The sequence below is a fragment of the Syngnathus floridae genome, chromosome 15, assembly GCF_059516105.1.
Source record: "Syngnathus floridae isolate MCC-2025c chromosome 15, RoL_Sflo_1.0, whole genome shotgun sequence".
Taxonomy (NCBI): domain Eukaryota; kingdom Metazoa; phylum Chordata; class Actinopteri; order Syngnathiformes; family Syngnathidae; genus Syngnathus; species Syngnathus floridae.
In genome coordinates this window covers 5211960-5232763 of record NC_142427.1, presented here as the reverse complement: position 1 = coordinate 5232763, position 20804 = coordinate 5211960, and the positions used below count along the sequence as shown (strand labels likewise).

The 20804-nt window shown below is 40.2% G+C and overlaps 1 protein-coding gene across 3 annotated transcripts in view; it reads right to left on the bottom strand.

The window, feature by feature from the left end:
• LOC148386007 (serine/threonine-protein kinase 36-like) overlaps positions 1-16886 on the bottom strand; it is a 33202-nt gene extending 16316 nt beyond the window's left edge. For 2 of the 3 annotated variants that reach the window (XM_088398594.1, XM_088398596.1), the window contains exon 1: positions 16363-16886. In XM_088398594.1, the coding sequence (XP_088254720.1) occupies positions 16363-16500 (138 nt within the window). In that variant the 5' untranslated portion in view covers positions 16501-16886. The remainder of the gene's footprint in view (positions 1-16362) is intronic. The other variant, XM_088398593.1, reaches the window with a different exon arrangement.
• Between the last annotated feature and the right edge of the window lie 3918 nt (positions 16887-20804).

Sequence of the window (20804 nt, the reverse complement as noted above, 5' to 3'; positions counted from 1 at the left end):
GATGACATTAATTGTATAGGACAACTTATACCAAAAAATAAATAAATCAAATACTCCCAGCAAAGTTTTGAATTTGGAACTGTGTAAACCTCTAATTACAATGAGAACCAATAGTCGAGTTTACAATACACTCACTAGAAATTTCCCAAGGTACACTTGTACGTTGTAACGACATCTAATTCTAAGTCTGCCATGACATTCGGTTGACCAAAAAATTTCAAAAATAATTCTTCCACGTAGGTAGAAAATTACGAAACAGAGAAACTGGCACATGGAAGACTGGTATTGATTTAATTCACTTCAATGTGGTCCCTATAGCTTTCTTCCTGAGCAGACTGATCCTTGTAAACATCAAACTCATATGAACCAGGTGAAGATGAACACTTCTAAGAGCTTCTAATTAGACTGAGTGAATAAAACCATGACATAACAGATGTGGCGTCTGCCTGTGTGTTGTCTGTCTGTGTGATCAGCAGCAGATGTGCCTTTGCAGATAGCGTTGATCGGAATGCTCGTCTTACCGCAGTCACCATCTCAATGAGTTGCTTTGTGGCGTGACGGTAAATGGGTTCATGGAAACGTCCACTCAGGAGTATCACCACTAATGTGTTGACGTCAGCATTATTTTCACAAACAATAGAAGTGACACATTCACAGCTGACCTCCATGTAGTGCCAACTATTCAAATGATTCAATCACCATTGGCGGAGTTGGGGCAGAAAAAATTCCTAGCTTTGTCATGTCAGTCACAGTTTAACCTCACAGTTGATCTTAACCAAGTTGCCCTGGCATTTTTTACCATAGCATTTGGGAGAAGCAATGAATGATATTGCACTATCCAGAATAAGCTAACATTACCGTGTGTGTTTATCTTTTGTCATCTCTTAATCTTTATCCTAAAAAACTACAATGAAGCAGCACTCTACAAAAATTAAACAACAAAAAAACACCTGCCTCGTCATGCTTAATGTAAAAGTTAATATTTCATATCTATTCACAGTTCAGCTAGTGTCACAAAACTTCAGTCAATGTTAAACTGTCCTTAATATGAACTTAATAAGGTTAAAGATGTATAGCAGCTCAAATCACCCATCAAAGGCAACAATCTAAGACAGCGGTTACTGTATTTTTCGGAGATAAAAAGAACAACAATTCCAGATGTTTGCGTTTGAGAAAAATACTGACTGGATGTCATCCAAATCATTTTTACAGAAAACCAATAATAAGACACAATGAAAGTTTCCTAATCAAAAACAGCAAGTCAACGGCACATGAAACCATTTCATGTGTCAGCTGATATTTTGATCTGCTTAAGTGCATGTTACACCGTTTATTCATAGCTCACATTAAAGCACATCATACAGCAGAAGAAAAATTCAATCTGACAAGCAAATGTTGTGATTTTAAGGAGGGTTTTGACAAATGACGTACAAGTAGAACTACAGCACTAAAAAGAAGGACATGATGCTCTGTAGATGTTTGAACTCAAAGCTGTCCTCACAGGTGGGGCCATGACCACCTATAAAGTTCTTTTTTTATTTTATTTAAGCATCGTAGTGTGCATGTGCTAAGTTTGAAGTCTGTTTGAACACTTCCCTTTTATCATTCACAACACAAGCCTAAAAAAATAGACGGAAGTAATTTGCCACAAACCGTTTTGCTGTGATTATAATAATAATCAAAAGACAAGACCTCGAGATGACTTCTTTCTCATAATCTCACTCATTAATGTTTTGGGTGGGCCGGTGTCTGCAGATGATTTTTTTAATCCCGCTTCGGCTTTTCCAAAATGAGCCTGAAAATAATCCGGAGCTAATTTTCTTTTATGATATTTAGTCAGATTTTGTACAAAAAAAGTAGTCCAAATAACAGGAGGAGGTTATGTCATTTGTCATTTTCTACTTAGTTACTTAGTTTGTTGGTACCCAGGAAAGAATATGCCGTAACCATTTATTTCAGTCTGCTCATATTGAGGCTGAGATGGAACTTTGGTAGAATCACATTGCTTTGAGCTGCTACTTTAATACCTACAGTATTATAATCCAAGAATTTATGAGGCCCATTCCGACCTTGAGTGCCATTCAAATTCAATAATGTATTTTTTGAAAATAATGTGACCTAACTTCTTAACTGCTTTGAATTCTGGGGGAAAACATACAGTCAGCATTTTATGCAACGTGATGTTCATTCTGCTTGAAAAATAGCTCAGTTCAAACGTAATCTAAAACATCACTTGCCGCCGCCAGCTAAATTCTCATGAAAATTTATTTTCAAGAAGCACATCTGAGGAGGCAGACGTGCAAAACGTGATTGTGGAAGTAATACGGAGCAAACGTTTTTGCACTGTCGTAAGATGCTGTCTGACAGATGCTGCTAATTTCCACAGGCGTTTCGAGGGCAAATACATCTTTTTCCTCCAACGTGACGTCAAAGTTCCTGGCAGAGTCAAATAATCTGCTCAATTTCAAAACGCCACCTATGCCTTTAAAAATTGGCCCAGCAAAGTCTTGCTGCTTGAGATTAGAACGCGTTTGGATTTTGGCCACCTGGCGCTGTTTCTCAACAGAGTGAGTTCATGTCTTATAGGTCAAGCACCTTAAAAGGGAGCAGTGGGACGATGAAGTCATTTGCTGATGCTTTTGACTGAAACGTTTTGACTGTACAGTCACACTACAGCCATTCAATTGTACTTGATTAATTGATGGCCCGAGACAACGTGGTGCTACAAACACAACTTTGCAGTGCCTACGCGGGCAGACATCCAATAATAAATTGTGATTTATGAACAAGAGCGAAGGATGGTATGATCCCACTCATCTAGACCTGCTGGAAAATGCATCTAATGTGGTCTTGCTCTTTGAAAGGTCACACACACTTCACGATGTGCTACGTTCTGTTTGCTAATTTCAACGGGTGCATCACGCTCAAATGATAAACAAAGCACTGATGTTACGTTCATCAAATGCAGTGCCGTGCATTTACTATCTCGACCTTCAGGTGACTTGATTTACCTCTTGACCACTATGAGGCTGCAATTATACAAACCTATACGACACAAAAAATACAATCGACAATTATGCAAACCTATACGACACAAAAAATACAATCAAACAGCACGCACGCAGCTGGAGACAACAATATTGAGCTAACAGAAGGAACTTGAAACAAAGCTAACGAAAACACATTATACGCATACGAATGCTGATTAATAAATGTATTTACAGATTGCTAAAGACAGTTTTGGGTTGTTGAACCATGCAGGTTCTAACCAACCAATCAGATGACGGAAAAATGCTGATGTTATTGTTGGCCCAGTGAGGCTGATTCCAAAAGCCCTGGACAGATTAGATAGAAATGGCAGCACAGCGAGGAGGCCGGAATCTGATTGGACAAAAGAAACAAAAAATCTAATATCCACATACACATACTGAAAGGAGTGCAGCCAAGAAAAACTTTGATACAATGAGTAGAATAAACTGTTGGGATTAAATGAATACTACATGTAGCCAATATTTGAGGGTATGTTGGAAATGTAGGTCAGAAGGTGGAATGTGAAGAAAAGACTTTTAGCTATAGTAGCAGCTTGCACTCTTCTGGGAAGACTCTGTGTTACTGATAGAGGTACGTGATAGCTCATGACCCCTGATTGAGTTCAATGGGTCACTCATGGTTACATGCAAGTCCTTCCACACTAAATCCAGCCATGCCTTTATGGACCAACAACAAAAAGGAGTTTCAAAAGTTATTCCCACCAACCTGGAAGCATACAATTGATAAATCGATAATATTAACAGAGGAACAACAAGGTCTTTTCAAGAAGTGTGTCTGGATATTTTTGTCGCTACGTTGTTTGGCCAACATGGCCTCTAACACAAACATGGCATGAGAAGATGTTTTCATCAGGTCACCCTGCCGAGAAGCAAGGGAGAAGAGCGAAATGGAGCAAAGCAAAAGCAAAGTGGATGCAAAAAGCTCTCAAAACAATGTGAAACAAAAGTGGAGCCTAATGCTTCCTGTTGGCGTCCAAATGTCAGCATGGGGGGGAACTGGAATTCACATCACAAAAGGAGCAGCGGTCATTAATCGTGCTTGTGGATAAATTTGAAAATATCTCTCTCAAGTTTTGCCAAAGTGTACGGCCGGTGTCTTCCTGTTTCTAATTTCTTGCTTCGATTCAGCGTATATGGAGTCATAGTATTGTCACAAAGCATCACAACTATACTTTCATGTCTACCGCTTCCAATAAAGATGAAAACATTCCATTGAAAAAACGATCACTTGATGCAATTATTCTAATTGGATATTAGAGATTTTCTTTTCCATTGCCAAAGTGGAATTACTTGTTGAGGAAAGCAAAGCAGACAGTGAGCTTGATAAATGATTCTCAGGTGTCTGTGGGTGCTTTAAGGCTGTATCTCTCTTGGTACATGTCGTCCCTGGGGTCTGCCTCCGATTGTGAAACTCCAAAACTGTCACGAGTAATGATTGAGACGACCCCGATGAATAATGTCTGTTTTTCTAAATGGGACCGACAACAGCGTCATGGCTCACAGCCAAAGGTGCTCGGGGCAAACCGCAAAGAAGCAACAAAGGCCCATTTCTGTGAAAAGGAATTTCCAACAAGACATGTATTTGTCATGTATTTAAGAGTAGAGTAAGTTCCTGGAGAGAAGCGATAAGATTTTCTATTTCCTCTTAGCATTCTAAAAATGCGGGATCCCTTTCAGAAAAGAATGAAAATAAGAGAAGCGGACATGCTGATGGTGGTCCTGACCAAGACTAACAATAAATTATCATAAATGACAGGATTGGAATGAAGTAAATTTCTGTGCTATCCAAACCATGCATATGAAACAAAAAGTTGAATGACAACAGGGAGCATTTTGGTTTATAGATGTGTGACAGTTGGAAAACAGAAACTGTAGAAAAGTTATATCGCTGGTGTCACAGTTTGAATCCCCCCGCCTCACACACACACACACACGCACACGCACACGCACACGCACACGCACGCACGCACGCACACACACACACACACACACACACACACACACACACACACACACACACACACACACACACACACACACACACACACACACACACACACACACACACACACACACACACACACACACACACACACAAATCTATACTATTCATCTTAGCAGTGTGTTCAAGTGTGGTTCCACTTTGAAGAGGAAAGAAATCTGCACATCCTGACAGTAAATGCTCTCAAGATGCTCACATAACAACAATGGAGCGATTCACCATTCAGCACTTTCAGAACTTACCAACTGATTTTTGTTCATTTGTCAGACTCTCCTGCAGGCTGATGAGGATGCCGTGCCGTCGACGGAGGTTACGAGAGCGCAGCCGGCTGCCGCTAGGCCTTTTGCAAAAAGCGCTTGGGCTGCCAAATGTAAAGAATGAGAGTGTAACTCATCCGTCTGCTTTACAGATGGCCGCGCTTCAACCTGAGCTGACCTCCTTTGAATTCACAAATGTAACCTAAATGAGTGCATACATCAAGAAAATGAGCCGCGCTGACTTTGACAAGAACGAGAAAGTCAGTCGCTCACCGAATTAAGAGCCAATCAAAACTGAGGATTTTATTTTTTTGGCCATGCATTCAGAATACAAAAATATTTAATGATATATAAAAAAAAACAAGAAACCAGATGTTGCCAGTTGGCAGAAGAACATCTTTGCCATACGACGTATCATCATATTCATTGTTGCAATTTATTTTGTTTTGAACTTTTAAGTTGCTCTTTACGGTCCTCGAAAAGACGTGTTTAATACGCTAACATCTGCTCATTAGCACCAATGAGGCATTGGTGTTAATGTTTCGGCTATGTGGTCATAAAGCCAAGTCTAGCGCTGATAATTGCACAAAAATAAACATCAATGAAGTTTATCGAATGCACGGAAACATGTTTCATTTCAGTAGAAACATTTTTTTTCAAGAATTTCCCCCCACTCCCATTCTTATAGCTCTTATGCTGCAAGTATTTCCACTCCCCTGAGGCAACATTGTTTACTGATGAAAAACTGCTGCTTCTTCAACATAGCAAGAAAAGTCCTCGCCCACAAATCACCTCTGGTGACTCACAGGAGGGGGGAAGGGGCGGGGAGGGGGTTCTTTGCATTGGTGCCTGGAACATCCGTCAAAAGATGTTAGCTGTAGACATCCTAAATGATACGGGACAGCACTTTGTTTGTGTTGTCGTTGACGTCACAGCTCAAGGCGTTTTGCGCCAACCTGCTTATTTTGACCTTCACTCCGGGACGCCTAATTACTATGATGGACTTCAATTTGATCCAGAGTCACAATATGACACTTTCGCTCCGCTTTGAACCAAAATAGATGACATCTTTGTTTTGTTTTCAGTCCCAGTACAGGCAGCTATTAACAAGAGACAGCCTTTGTGCGCAAGGATGTAGCACATTATGACTGACAGAAACAAGAGCGTCACATTGTTTTGGTTTGAGGCTAAGGTGGTTGAAGACCCCCCCAACCTCCTTTTTTTTTTTTTTGGAACCCGCACCAATTTGAGCTGAAGTCTGCTTTACGTCCCCACATGAATATGTCTACTTTATAAACATGCTCTCTCTTTTTGGTGACCCCGCTTGCTCAAACCACACTCAAAGAAGGTCTGATTTCTATCAATATTGATCAACCCAGGACGGCTGTGACCAATCAATCTCTGGACACATTTCTCTTTCAAAACATTTCAGACAGAAAGCACACAACCTTTTCACCCCTTTAAAAGAGCACCTCTGGAAGCATTCCACTTCTGATTCAGTTTTCAAACTGCGTATTAACATGGTGAAAACTGCTGAAATGATTTATTTGTAAAATAGACCAAGGAGGAAATAATATATTTCACCCCACCATTTGTTGTTGTTTTTTGTTAACACTGTCCAAAATGTGCGCGTCATGCACAAATCACAAGAATAAAAACTATTTCCAAGTGGCCTCAAGAGGGTGTTAGTTTGTACTCGCTCACTTTGCAGTTCTTTGCTTCTGCACGTAAAGTGTTTGGTTGTCATCAGTGAAAAAATAAAAAGTAGATTGTAGAAAAAAAAACACGCACCAAGAAGAACCAAACATTTTTAGGCATGTCTGAAAAGTTCCAGGACTGTCATATTGCTTTCTAGTGGTGAATATTCAGTGAGATTGCAAAGATAATCTTTGTCAGCTTATATTTTAGCTGATATTGCATACACGTGTGTTCTCGTGAAAAGGGAAGAAAAGAAAAGAACAGCCGAAAATCTGTCTGTGTTCGTCTGGCAACGAAGCGATGAGTAACAACATGCTTCAAGACGAGCTGTTTAGTCTCACAGGAGAAGGTATTCTCCAAAGGGGCCAAATTATGAAATGATTACAAAACTAAATCACTGAATTGCCTTATCAGCGCTGTCAAAAATAATAATTTATTTTTCTTGGCAGGGAATGAGACTCTGAAGCCAAATGCCGATTGCAAAACTGTTCATAAGATTATTTATTGCCGTTAACAGATTGTGAGACGTCGGGACTGTCATTAGAAATTCCTTATGGTTTGGAGCTGCTTTTCCCCCCGAATATTTTGTCTCGATAAATTCCTCTGGGGGGGAAGGGGTCTGATGGTAAAAAACAAACAATGGTGGAGGTCTTTCAATATGTGCTGCTTTGTTTCAAAGTATTAAGTATGATTGATGTTGGTGTTGTAACTTGGGGGAGTGGGAATGGTCCCTGGAGTCAAGGTCTTGACACAGTGAGCTTTTTTTTTTTTTTTTTTTTGTGGATTGGGGGGGGGGGGGAGTTGTTGAACTAAACGCCTTGGAAGACTTTGAATTCTGACAACAACATTCCAGCTACAAGGTCTGGCTTGCCATAAACGACCAGCCTGCGCCAAAGTGGCCAATGGTTTCAGGGCATTAGCACAAAAAAAAATGCAGATGATACACATTTATCATCATGTGGTAGGTTTAATAAAGACAGTTGGCAGTGTTTGCAATGTTACACAATAATTAATTATCTCAACAAAACTTTTGTATTTGGTGAACTCATTCCTCATTCATGTTTTCTAATGATTGCTTTTGAAACCAGTCGGCCACGACAGTGATGTATGACGTCAGTTGCATTTCTACACCTTTTCTTACTTGTTTAAATAGAATTGTCGTTTTCGTGTTTAGGCACATGACATCTTTTTGACTGTTTCACCCCCCTGCTAAAACAAGAGCACGTGTAAGTTTTGTGTGAGCATGCGAATCAAATTTAAAGGCTCAATAATAATAGTAAAATGTTTTATTATTGTGGTTGTTATCTGCACTGGTGTGGAACTGTCAAGCAGCTGTTCCTAATATTTTTGTTCTCACTATAGCAGCACGCTAACTGAGCTAACCAAAGAATTTACACATCTCACATTATACTGCAGTACTGTTCTAATACATCACTGCAAATTGAAACCACAAAAATAATAACAATATCATATTCAGATACTTGTGTTTTAAGTCGATGTGTGTGTTTAGGGCTTTTAAAAATTTGAACTTTAGGGAAACAATTGACATTCCATTGTGATCCATTCATTAAGTGCAATTGCACAACATTGACGATACTTTTTGTTTTTCTGTCAACGCCAGATTGTCATTCCATTGTTCCACGCATTTCCCTGTGTGTATTTGCAGATGTGCTTGACTGTACAACTCTTATCAGATTTCTTTGACTTCACAAGTCACAATTCAAAACAGATGGCTTCTTTGAAAATCAAAATAAAGAAAGTACCGCACAGGACTTTTAATGCATCTCTGCTGAGCCAGTGGAACTATTGTCATTGTACTTTTAACATGACCAAATATCCACACGCTTATCAAGTGCACACATGTCTTGGGGGGGGCAAGGATGGGGGTTCATATCTTTTGTGTCCTTCACTCAACGCCCATTGACCCACAGGCTACGCCTGGCTGGCTGCCAGAGGCGTCACTCAGAGTTCATACAAAACGGATGCGGATGTCTTCATTAAAGCTGTCACAGCAGCTCAGAGGCCTTTCAGCGCACAGCCGTCTTCGCATCATCCCAGTGCAGGTGTGGTTTGGGACTGAGCCAATGTGCCAGATTACCAGATCACATAAGTGCTGGAGTTCATGTCAACAGAGGACACAGAGTGCTTCATTCTAAGCCTTCAATTTCCATACGAGTCAAAAAAGCCCAAAAAAAACCTGGATAAATCCTTTTCGTGACATAAAATGGCCTATATCATGTTTTTTCTTTTTCTATACCGCCCAGCACTAACTCAGACCGATGAATTCCTAGAGAACTTTGCAGCAAACGGGCCCTTTTATTGCTTCTCCGGGTTGCACATGAGACTACAGAGAACATGTTACATTCCTCATTCAGTGCCACGGCGCCGTGTTGTGTTCGAGGCAAAACACGGTCACAGACTTCAGCTTGGTAACAACATGGCGGGAAGGCTGTTTGGATGCTGCAGACTAAATCAACAATATGATATTTTATCATTTAAAACATATTCTTCAAGTTAAACAGCATACAATACATAGTGGTGTATTGACTTTTGCAAAAATGGATCAAATAGATTTAAATAAAAATAAATGTTGGTGTTCATTTAAGGAAGCATCAGGTAATGCACAATGACTGAATTGTCACCAATGTTAGCACTTTTTAATCTTTTACACTTGTGTTGCAATTGCGTAAAAAAAGAGAAAGAAATAGCGCGAGAGAGAGAGAGAGAGAGAGAGAGGAAGAAAAAGCCAATCAAAGATTAAAATGTCATTACGCTTCCTTTCAATGATGACAGGAGCGTTTAGGATGAAAGAGAGCAAACTGAAGTGGTTAAAGTGGGTGAAATAAAAATCAAATTTCTCTTGGTTAAACACAAAGCGTTCCTGGTTATTTTTACAAAAAAAAAAGTGGGTCATTTGGGAAGTGACTCATTGTGAGATGAGTCCTACAACAAAAAATCCAATGAAACCCACAACAGCAGTGAAACAGGAATTATTTTTCTTTTTCTTTGAGTGTTTTGGCTGATGTCTGCACATCTACATCACATAATTATCATCTTGGATGGGATCCCCTTTTTTTTTGTCTGATTTTGTTTTGTGTTTTTCAGTAGTGATTGATCGTTTGGAAAGGTAGCGCAAGCAAAAGCACCAAATGTATTTAGACACCTGAGCAGGATGTTTGGATGTGTGGGGCTTTACTTTTACATGCACTGAAACAAATGAGTCATAAACAGATTGATTGGGTCTTCCAATGTTAGTCTTCAGTCCGTTGAGATTAAATGGAGTCATAGCGGGGTGGATAAGAGCGATGATGTTTTTGTACTCAATATTCTTCCTCATTGGCTAACTGTCTATTTTGGCGTCAAGCCTGGAAGCCATCATCAATGGTTCAATGTCAACTATTTGTCAGAAAAAAAAACCCTAATCAAACTTAATCATTTCCATACAGCACGTAGTATTTCCGTCACAGCACCAAAATGCGAAAACGAGTAATATCAGTTGTAAATGATGTGCCATTGTTTTCCAGATCAAATATTTACTGTTGGTTCCTCCAAGGAACAGGTGGCTGATGTTTGTTTCATAAGGTCAGAGCTCATAACAAACTAAACATTTATCAGTTCAGACTACGCTAAGGACAACTGCTGCACTCAGTCCACTCGGCAGACGAGACTTGTTTGTTCGAAAAAGGAAAATAAGTTTGAAGGCCATGTGACTAGTGTTACTGTTAGAATAAATCAACATTTTACTATGAGTGTGCTAATGAAATGATGAAACGTTGTACAGTTGCGTGTGTGCTAGTCTGAGCTCGAAACAACAGCTTGGGTCCAGAAGGCCCTAGTGACACTCACGGTGCCAACTCACCAATAACACACACCAATAACACACACGCACACACACAAACACAAACACACACATGCACACAAACACACACGCACGCACAAACACACACGCACACACACACACTCGCTCAGCTGTGAGGACTGGCCTGACATCACCCCACCAATCTCCCTGTGACTCATTCAAAGAAAATCCTAATTTCCCTTCTTGTTCTCCAAGGCTCAAATGGTCTATTACGTATATCTTGCTGTTGCCCTCAGTCAAGTGTGGCGCAACACCAGTGTTCAAATCGGACAGCAGTCGAACATAAACATTCAAACCCTCCATCTTGGAAAATGACAAAATAGAAAATCCATCATGCATCTGCCCTAATTAACGAACCAAGAAGTAATCAATGCAGTGTGTAACATGCGCGCAACAACTACAAGCGTGAAAGTCATTAGCTCACAACACGCAAAACATTTCCACATGTAAAGACGCATTCCCACTAAATGGTACAAAATGTACATCTGGCTGTGAAGTTTCATGGTAGGGGCAGTAAACCGTAATAGCAAACGTAAAAAACCCACTCAGAACTCAGCACCACCTGTCACCTCCCACTTCATTCTCCCAAATAAACAAATGAACGATTATGCACCACAACGGCGTCAGATGGAAAGTGCCGACACACGACAGTAACAATCAATTGACCAAAACCAGAAAACTAAAAAAAAAAAAAAAAAATAGAATTTATCTTGTGTTTTCTTTAGTTGAGATGGAACATAGTGTGGTTGCAGGTGCAGCGCTGTTACTTGTCCTATCATTTGTTTTTTACCTTTGCACAAACCTCCAATTAAGTCTAATAAAGTTATAACTTCCACCTGTGATCTGCGTGCACACTTTCTTTATTCCATGTGATGGTTTCAATGACAGTTATACACTCTTAAGTATTTGGGAAGTTTCACTCTCCACCTCGTATTTCTCTCCAGGTGTGTAGCCACAGACTTGCCTTGAGGCGATCATTTAAAAGTTTCTTAAGTGTGCACACACGTGGTTCATAATGTCTTACTATTGCACGCAAAAACTCGTGCAGGGTCGGCAAGCCCCACATGAAGAAACGACCTTCCTGCTTCTAGTACTAAAATAAACAAAATCAACCCTGAACGCTTATTTATATTAATTGACAAGGATGAAAACAAAGGCCATTTTTGCTATAATTGGGTTTATAAAATTTAGGTTTGTTGTCACTTTTTTTGTTGTTGTTTTAAATCATTCAAGTTTGTATTTGACGAAAATATCTTTTCAATTTTAATTTAAATTTTGTTGGTTTTCAATAACCTTGGAATGTATTAATCAAATGAATGAATGAATGTTTCATTTTATTATTTCAATTTTTGCAGCAGAATTTAATTTGCTTAATTTAATTTTACTAAATGTAAGTAAGTACTAATGTGTTGGCTCCTGTTATTGTTTGCGATTTGACATTCCAATATTTTTGAGTCGAGACAGCTCAAGTAAATGAAGTTTTTCAAGAGACGCTAACAAAATATGAGGGGCTGATTTTGTTGTTTTGCCCAGTAGTAAATTCTTTGACCTCTTTTTGCTGGCATTTAATCTGTGCACCCGCTGATTTAGATTATGCAACACTGCAAGAAGAGAACCTTAAATGTAAGACACATGGAATTGGCAAAACTACAGAGGTATCTTGTCTTCATCTGCCATGTAAAAATATTGCAGTGCACATGTTAATACTTTTTGTAAGTTATCAGCATTACACAAAAGTTGGAAGCGTTAGCTTTTGTTTCATCTCGATGTTGGCCAAACCAATTTTAATGCTGTGGTCTAAAACGTTTCTTAAGTGTTTCATGGTGAAAATAAGAACAATACGAAATTGGTCTGAATCTTTGAGCAATGCTTTTTGCACAATATTTATCAAATTAGACATTAAATCTTCATTATCAACACGGCTGTTACGCTCTGGGAGGAGAGTGATGATCGCGTGAGGTATCAACGCTTGCTGTACAATTCCAAAGGCATGTGCAAAACGGAATCTGTGTATGCCTTTACTTGTGCATTTATATTCTAACGCTATGAGTTGTATAGCATTACATAAGGTGTCGCTTGCTGTACAATTCCAAAGGCATGTGCAAAACGGAATCTGTGTATGCCTTTACTTGTGCATTTATATTCTAACGCTATGAGTTGTATAGCATTACATAAGGTGTCACTCAATGTGTCAACTTGCTGTTCACATGCAATTAAAGTTTCTAGATTTTGCCCCAAGACACTGTGGAACCACCTCTGAAAGATCCAAAGATGCAAAACACTTTTTTTCCATACTGTGTAGAGAAGACATATTGTGCATCCTCATCCAGAATGCAAATGAATGGCACAACTGGCAAATTTTGAGGAAATCTTTAGGGAAAAATAAAAAAATATATACAATTTTATCTTCATTTACTATTCTGTGTTGCTCAATCTAAGCAGCAGGAACAAAAAAAAAAAAAGGGACGCGCATGATTGCAAACTGGCTCCACTCGCAGATGATGACAGCAATAAATAGCAGTAATCAACTTTTCAGTAGGTAACATCATAAAGTGACAAGTGAACTATTTTTTTTATTTGTTATGGAGTAAAACCAAGCATTGTACTCAACGACCTCAGCGTCTGTTCACAATGTTTTGGCCCAAACAGAGCTGTACGTGCAGACGGACAGATATTCACCTTCTAAATAATCCCACTAGATGACATAAACAACTTCCTGCGCAGGGAGACCAGCAGCAGCTGCAATCAGTGTAGTTAAACTAGTTAGTTTACTTAAGTTGGAGTGGGAGGTAATTCTGTCAGTAAAGCAAGACCAAAAAGCAAACAGGAAGGAACATCCCCCATTCAGATACTGGACATTGCCAATCTACAACAGGGTTTGCACTTAACAAGAAAAATAGTTCTGAGATTGGCCCATAGCAATGAGCAAACAATGCCAATGCTCTTAACACTGCAACGGGAATGTGCCAGGAATTCCCCACTCAGGGCTCCTCACTAGCTCTTGCTGCTAATTGGAAGGCCCCGAGAGATGGCCAATGTTGGACTGTACTCCAAGATTCTCTATAATTCTGAGTCACATAATTACTCCCACATCAGCTCCTTGTCAGTTTGATGTAAATGGAAAGTGTGTCAATATATTGCAGTTGGCTTTCATTCCAACCAAAAGTCACATAAGCTCTGGCGTCTTGAAGCAACGCTTTAGTACAGCCGACAATTTATGCTTCAACCTATGTGCTGAAAATAAATACTTTTTCATTGTGTACATACCAGAGCTGTCAAATTCAGGTCCAGTGAATAGAAACCTTGCCACAGTTTGGCTTTAGCTACGGGTGCATGAGCTTGTTTACCTGTCGTGTGGGATTTCTCAACGTGAGTATTTAGCGTTTACCGATGAGGTGGAACCTCGTCTGTTTTTGGCTTTATCTGCCGAGGTCTCATCTTAAACTGGATTTTGGGTGAAAATGGATAGACTTAAGCCAAAAGCTGAATATATCCAAAGGTGAATTGAGTGAGCCAAGCAAATATGGAAACAATATGCAGCACGTGTTCTGTGTCAGTCCATACAAACGTCTCACTTTCATATCATTTTGCTGAAAATAAATCACTTGATCCTTCTATTTGACAACAATATGCAGCACAACATTGATGCCAGTTTTCCCTCCGAACGCAACCGCGGCCATGCGTGTCATTTCTTGGTCAGCAACTATGTGTAAAATGTGTTGTCAATCTCTTTTGGGAGAGAGTCAGTCAAGTTGGCAGGGGGAGGCTGCACACAACATGCACACGGCAATGTGCGGGCCAGTCTATGACATAGTGTTGATGCGCTGGCTAGCAACAGAACTCAAACTAAATGTTGTTTTCGAGTATGGTTTAGACAGCTCCACGTGTCATTTTGCAACCAGGATTTATATTTTTCTGCGCAGAGGTTAAAATGAGGAATATTCATAAAGTGGACATCACCTAGAATCTTTGGAATGGTCTCCATGTATTTGTACATCTGCCTTAATTTGAGATGTTATATCATCTGGCATGAATTAGAAGCCCTACCATTGTAAATGTAACATTTTCTGACTTAAAATAGATTTGTTTAATAGAAAGGTAAACCTCACATCAGACGCTAGCCTTGTAAAGTCTCCACGTGTAGGAGAGGAGCTTATTCATTTCCATTTCTTCTCAGCTCAAAGTATAGAGTTCTGAAGAAATGACTTGAAAACTGGAATGACGGGATCAATAAACCAGCAAGCCTGTTTCCATTAACTCAGAACCCTGGTGATGAAGAGCGCTTTATTTTGCTATTTATGAAGAAATAAATGACACAATAGTAATCTTTGGACTCAACAGAGCTCCATGTAAGGACATTTTATCTTGTGGGGAAGCAGATTGAAAGCACCTGGTTGTAAGTGCACCAGACAGACATTCTCCAGGCAGTTGTTGGATAATATTTCCACAGCCGCTTGTTCAATGGCGGAGCAAGAGGGGGGGGGGCTGTGGGGGCACTGCACCCCCTGAAATATGCTTGGACCCCCCCCAGGTACCAGGCCAGATAATCAACAGTGGATATTGTCACATTTGCTTGTCACACACCTTTCACAAGTGTGTGCATACAGGAGTTATGAATCATGGAAATATACATTTGCCTGCTTTGCATGCACATGTCCTCCACACAAGTCCAAAAAGTGTCCCAGAGTAGCACAGGCAGGAAGTCTGCTCCTAAATTCGAAAGCACGACGAGTCCCAGCATTAAGTGTTCCGTCTTTGCAGTGACAGAGGACTCGTAAAACAACATCCAGCAGCGCGCGTTACTAAAGTTCTTTTCAAAAAGCAGCACTTTCCGGCAGTGCACGCCCATTCACGTGCCAGATGACACTGGGAGCACAAGCGCAATATTTTGATTCATTTTTACAACAACTTGAAGCAGTACAGGATTTATCTTCTGTTTGGAATGACTGAGGGAAGTTTGTCATAAAACTCGGGCTTTTTAAACATATCACACACAGGTTCCACCAAAAGGATTTTTATAGCACCAGAGGCCTGTCAGGAAACTGGCACTGTACTGTAATAATATCATGATTTACTCTATCAGGGGTACATTACAAAATTTGTTTGCACGGGACAGCTGCTCTTTAAGCATGGATGGGCCTCGTAGTTGAAAGAAAAAAGAAAAGTATAAAGAATGAGAACGAAAGCCTTCCTTACATGGAAGAACGTGAGCTGAACACCCAGATTGCATCATCACTGGCATTACAACACATAAAACCTGAAGGCTGCCATTTTATATTATACTGCCGTTCTTTTATTTAGCCGTGGTGTAAATCTTGACGATTTATGAAAGGCTTTTTAATCGAGCGTATAAAAAAAAGATTATCAAACTAATTAAAAACAGTTGTGTTCGAAATTCGTCACACTTTTGAATTGGCCTACAGGGAAAATTATTTACAATATTAAAGTGAGCAGGCAGGGATGGATAATTCCTTGTGTGTTGGGTCACTTACTCACCACATTCGCCAAAAAGTTTGCCGCATCGTTCTTTAAACTATTGGACAAAATGTTTCTGTAGACTTCTGAGACGAAATCTCTGCAGCCATCATTTGTTACTTTCATGAAGATTAATGAGGTCATCTCAGAAGACGGCATGTGAGGGAATTTGGTAAAGCTTCAGCTTTGTCTCATCAATCCACAAAACGTTGTCCCAGAATTTTTCAGGCTCGTGTCCGGGCGAGCTCTTCCAGTTCCTATCAGTAACGAGTGCTTTGCATTTTCTTTCGTCACTACACAAATCGTTCTTCTGGTCAGTCCAAACGATTCTATTGGTTATTGCTGGAATTGAGTTTCCATCTTCTCTTCACCTCGTAAAACCCAAATCAGAAATGTCACATTCCATATTGTTTTGCCTGTTGTTCCCCGTTTCATGGCACTGGTGTCTTGCCAGTTAATCTCTTGACTCATGTTGTGTAGCTCAGCCATGTTTTTCAGACCCCGAAGCGTCGACCTCAGTGTTCTTGGAGGCTGACTCGCAGCCCAGCTGTAATGGAGTCACATCACAGCGGCACATTTCCAAAGCTTGGCAGTAAAAAGAGCCATCAAAGCACAAAACACACACACACACACACACACACACACACACGCACACACAAACACGAGTTCCAGCAAGAGCTCCAGCATCTCTGATAAACCCCAACTGGCTTTTTGCCTTCCAGCTTTCACCCCTGGAAAGCAAAACCAAATGTTCTGAGGGGACAGAACATTTTGGACGAAAGACATCTTTGTGGGATGATTCAACTGCGTCTCATTTTTCTAACCTGGCAGCAATAATCCGCCTTGCTGCACGTCAAAATCAGTAAGTAACACATCCATCAAGATCGAGGTACCAGCAACCTTACTAGATCAATTTCTGCTGAACTAAATGACTGCTACACTTTGCATTGGAACGACACTGCAAACCACAATAATAAAGATCCAAAAATGAGCATTATCTTTTTAAAGCACTGATTATATTGGCTCTCCGAGTACCATTTGTGTACCATTTAGATCCCATTGTGGCCATTTGTCTAATTGCAGGAAGTTTATCTGCATCTGCAGCTGACGCAACGGCAATAGATCATTATGGTTGCAATCCATAAGAAACCCGCCAACCATTGTAAATGCAAATGGCTTAATGAGCATAATGGATTCAAACGAGTCACTATGGTTCATTCTAAACAAAGCATGGGGCCAAAAACGCCGCTCTTTAACGGTTGATTCGGTTTTAACGACTGCAAAACATGATGCTAAAGTCAGGTAACAAAATGTCGAGCTCATTAACTCTCGTCCTCATCTGCACCTTAAAAGTTCATCAGGTCATTTCTGACCAAAAACTCCACCTCCCTCACATGAGAGCAAGGAAAATTCCCGCTGGTGTGCGATATTACAGTGAGGAGGCTCACTGTGTGAAAGACGAGTGCTTTGGTTTCTCATCCAGTACCCAGCAAACATTCACTCATCGAAGGATTACTGCTGATTCGTCAAAGTCAGAGCTGGCCCAGAAGAGCGAGGATTACATTTTCGCCACGACAAATAAAAGCTCAGACCAAAGAGTGCCTATCACATAACCGCCAGAGTGAACAAGACGGAACAGAAGGTCTCGAGATGACGACAAACGGATGAGCTTTATACTGATGAATGTTGACAGACAAAAAAACCCGACAAAATAGTTTCTACCGCAGCCCTATTTGAGAGGCGCGGTTCTCATGAAACAAAATGCTTCCTCAATGTTCCGTGACAAATTCTGCACGTCCGAAACTAGATGTCCTCATAGGTAATGAGGGCCTCGAAATACTGGTACTATCCAATATTTACATCTGAAGGTGAAGCTTCTCATCTGTTCCAAGATTCTTCTCTGGACCGTGCCAAGTTGTCTGACATGTCTGTCATGTGTTGACCGATCAAAGGCCTCGCCATCATTCAAACGGCGCCTTTTAAGAAACACTTGACTTTGCCCGCAGACAGCATGAGGGTTCCCACCATGTGAACGCATGCTTTACCTTCTGCCACCAGCTTTTCTTCCCAGAAGTGGCAAAAGTAGCACTTGGTGAAAGATAGTACTGAGAGAAAAATAAAGGCGGGAAAAAAACTGACCCTGGGAAAACAAAGCATGCTATTGTCAGTTTGGAACAATGAGATAGTAAAAGTTGCTTCTCTGTTGCAGCGTGTGTGTTTTTCTTTTTTAAAAGCCATCTAATTGTCCACACATTGATATTGTTTTTACAAATGTATTTCAACACTCCTTCTGCCCGCTTGCGGTCTTTTTCGAAGGCCGCGATCATGAAATTCATAAACAGGAAAAGTGCTCGCTTCTTGTCTATAAAACTTTTAAACAGAGCATATGTCAATGTTGCTCATACTTTCCAAACTCTGAGAGGGAGCTCAATTATTAAAACATGGAACATTGAACCAATAAAAGTATGTTCAGTTCAAATTAGTTTATAAAAGCAAACTTCTTCTGAATTTTCGTTGTTATTTTTTTGACGTATGCGAGATGCTTGAAGAGCTGAGGAGTGTAGGGAACTCCCTTATGGTTGGTTAAATATGCAATTGTTGATGTTCAGTAAATTGCCTAAAGCTTGAAAAGTCAAGCTCACAGTCGAAGATGTTATGTCCTTCGGGAATAAAATGCCCGCCCCGTCCCCCGTGCCCACACGTGACTCCGCCCTGACCCGGCTCATTGGCGAGCACGCTGCTAGCGCTGTTTTACGACGACAACTCCAGCGCAGAACCTCCCAACACCTGTTCAATAAATCTTCCCTCTCCACTAGGCATTACATAAGCCCGCAGCGCTTTGCTGAAACCAAATACGAAGACTACGACAGAGGCCTGAAACGGGTGTCAAGGGTCAACGCATCATTGCCATGCATAGGTGGCACGACTTTGTTTTTACAGGTGCTATGCTTTTCACCATAGGTGTCAAACTCAAGGCCCGGGGGCCAGATACGGCGCGCCACATCATTTTATGTGGCCCGCGAATACAAATTGTGCATTGACTTCATGTGTCAAATTCTAAAATTGCAAATTGTCTTCATTTTTAAAAACTACAGATATTGCTAGCAATTTTTACTAACATGCATCTCATTTAAATATTTAAAACAATTTTTACTAGTGTCTGATTTCAAAGCTCTATTCATCAGTTTGTTGTGTAGGCTATACTGTATATAACATATGCGTTGATAATCATAATGGCCCTCCCGACGGAAACTATTAGTACAATGCGGCCCGTGACAAAAATGAGTTTGACACCCCTGCCTTTCACAATGTGTTTCACTTTGACCAGAACCAAAAGTATTCCAACAATTTGAGACTTGTACAGAAGTGTGCTCTTCAAATGAAGATGTGCGTCACCCCTTTGTCGCCTCTCTTATTTTGCAGCGGGAAGGCTGACGAGTAAGCAACAAACAGTCGGTCGTCGGTATGTTTGTGACGTAAAGCCATCAAAACTTCATCAGAATACAATGTGTTTCTTATCACCAGCAACATGGCTTGATGTTTTTCTTCTTTTGTTTTTCTTTTGTTCAATTTTGCTGAAACGCTGTGTGAATTCCAGCAAACATGATGTTTGAGAAAATCCCCTGTTGGAAAGCCAAGACTTGATGCAATCCTACTGCAAAGAGAGCGAGAGAAAGAGAGAGAGAGAGGATGATTTAGATGCAACTCAAGAGCAGCACCCAACATCTCCTCCTTTTCCTTTTGTTTTTTTTGCTTCACACTATATGCTTGTAATCACACTTTTAAAATATAGTATTGGAACACCTGGTCATTATGGAAAGCCCCTCGGCCTCCGTAAAAGCTTCCATTTTCCTGGGAAGATGGTCTTTATGGTTTCGGAGTCTGCCTGTGGGAATTTCTGTCCATAACAGTGGAACAGTTGTGACGTCAACTAGCAGTTATGAATATGATCTTGATACTAATACTGCTAATCATCACAATCATAATATTCATGCAGGAGGTACAAAAAGCACAGTTAAGAGACTCAAAGACTTTTCCAAGCCGCTAAGTTCATTTTATGAAAACATACCATCTGCAAAGGTGTCAGAAGATAATTTTTATTTTACAACCAACTAACTACTTTGTCACTGATTTAGCATTGTGGTTGCCCTCACGTCAGGATAGTCTAAAATGTACACATTTCCACTTCCTTTATGTTTGGCGACTGGCGTATAATGTGGTCTACTTGAAATGATTTATGTTGCCGTATGGAAACACTTTATGTACACTATCGGTTCCGTAGCACATTTTTCTTAATTAACTATTCCGGTCAAATATAAAAACAACATTATTACAATGTCTCATGGTTCATGTTGGATTGCATGAGTGCCAAAGAATAGTTTTGATTTTTGATAGTATTAAAACTTCAGCTAAGAGTTGTCTGGGGAAAATGTTGAAACGATCATGGGAAGATCACAACGCTG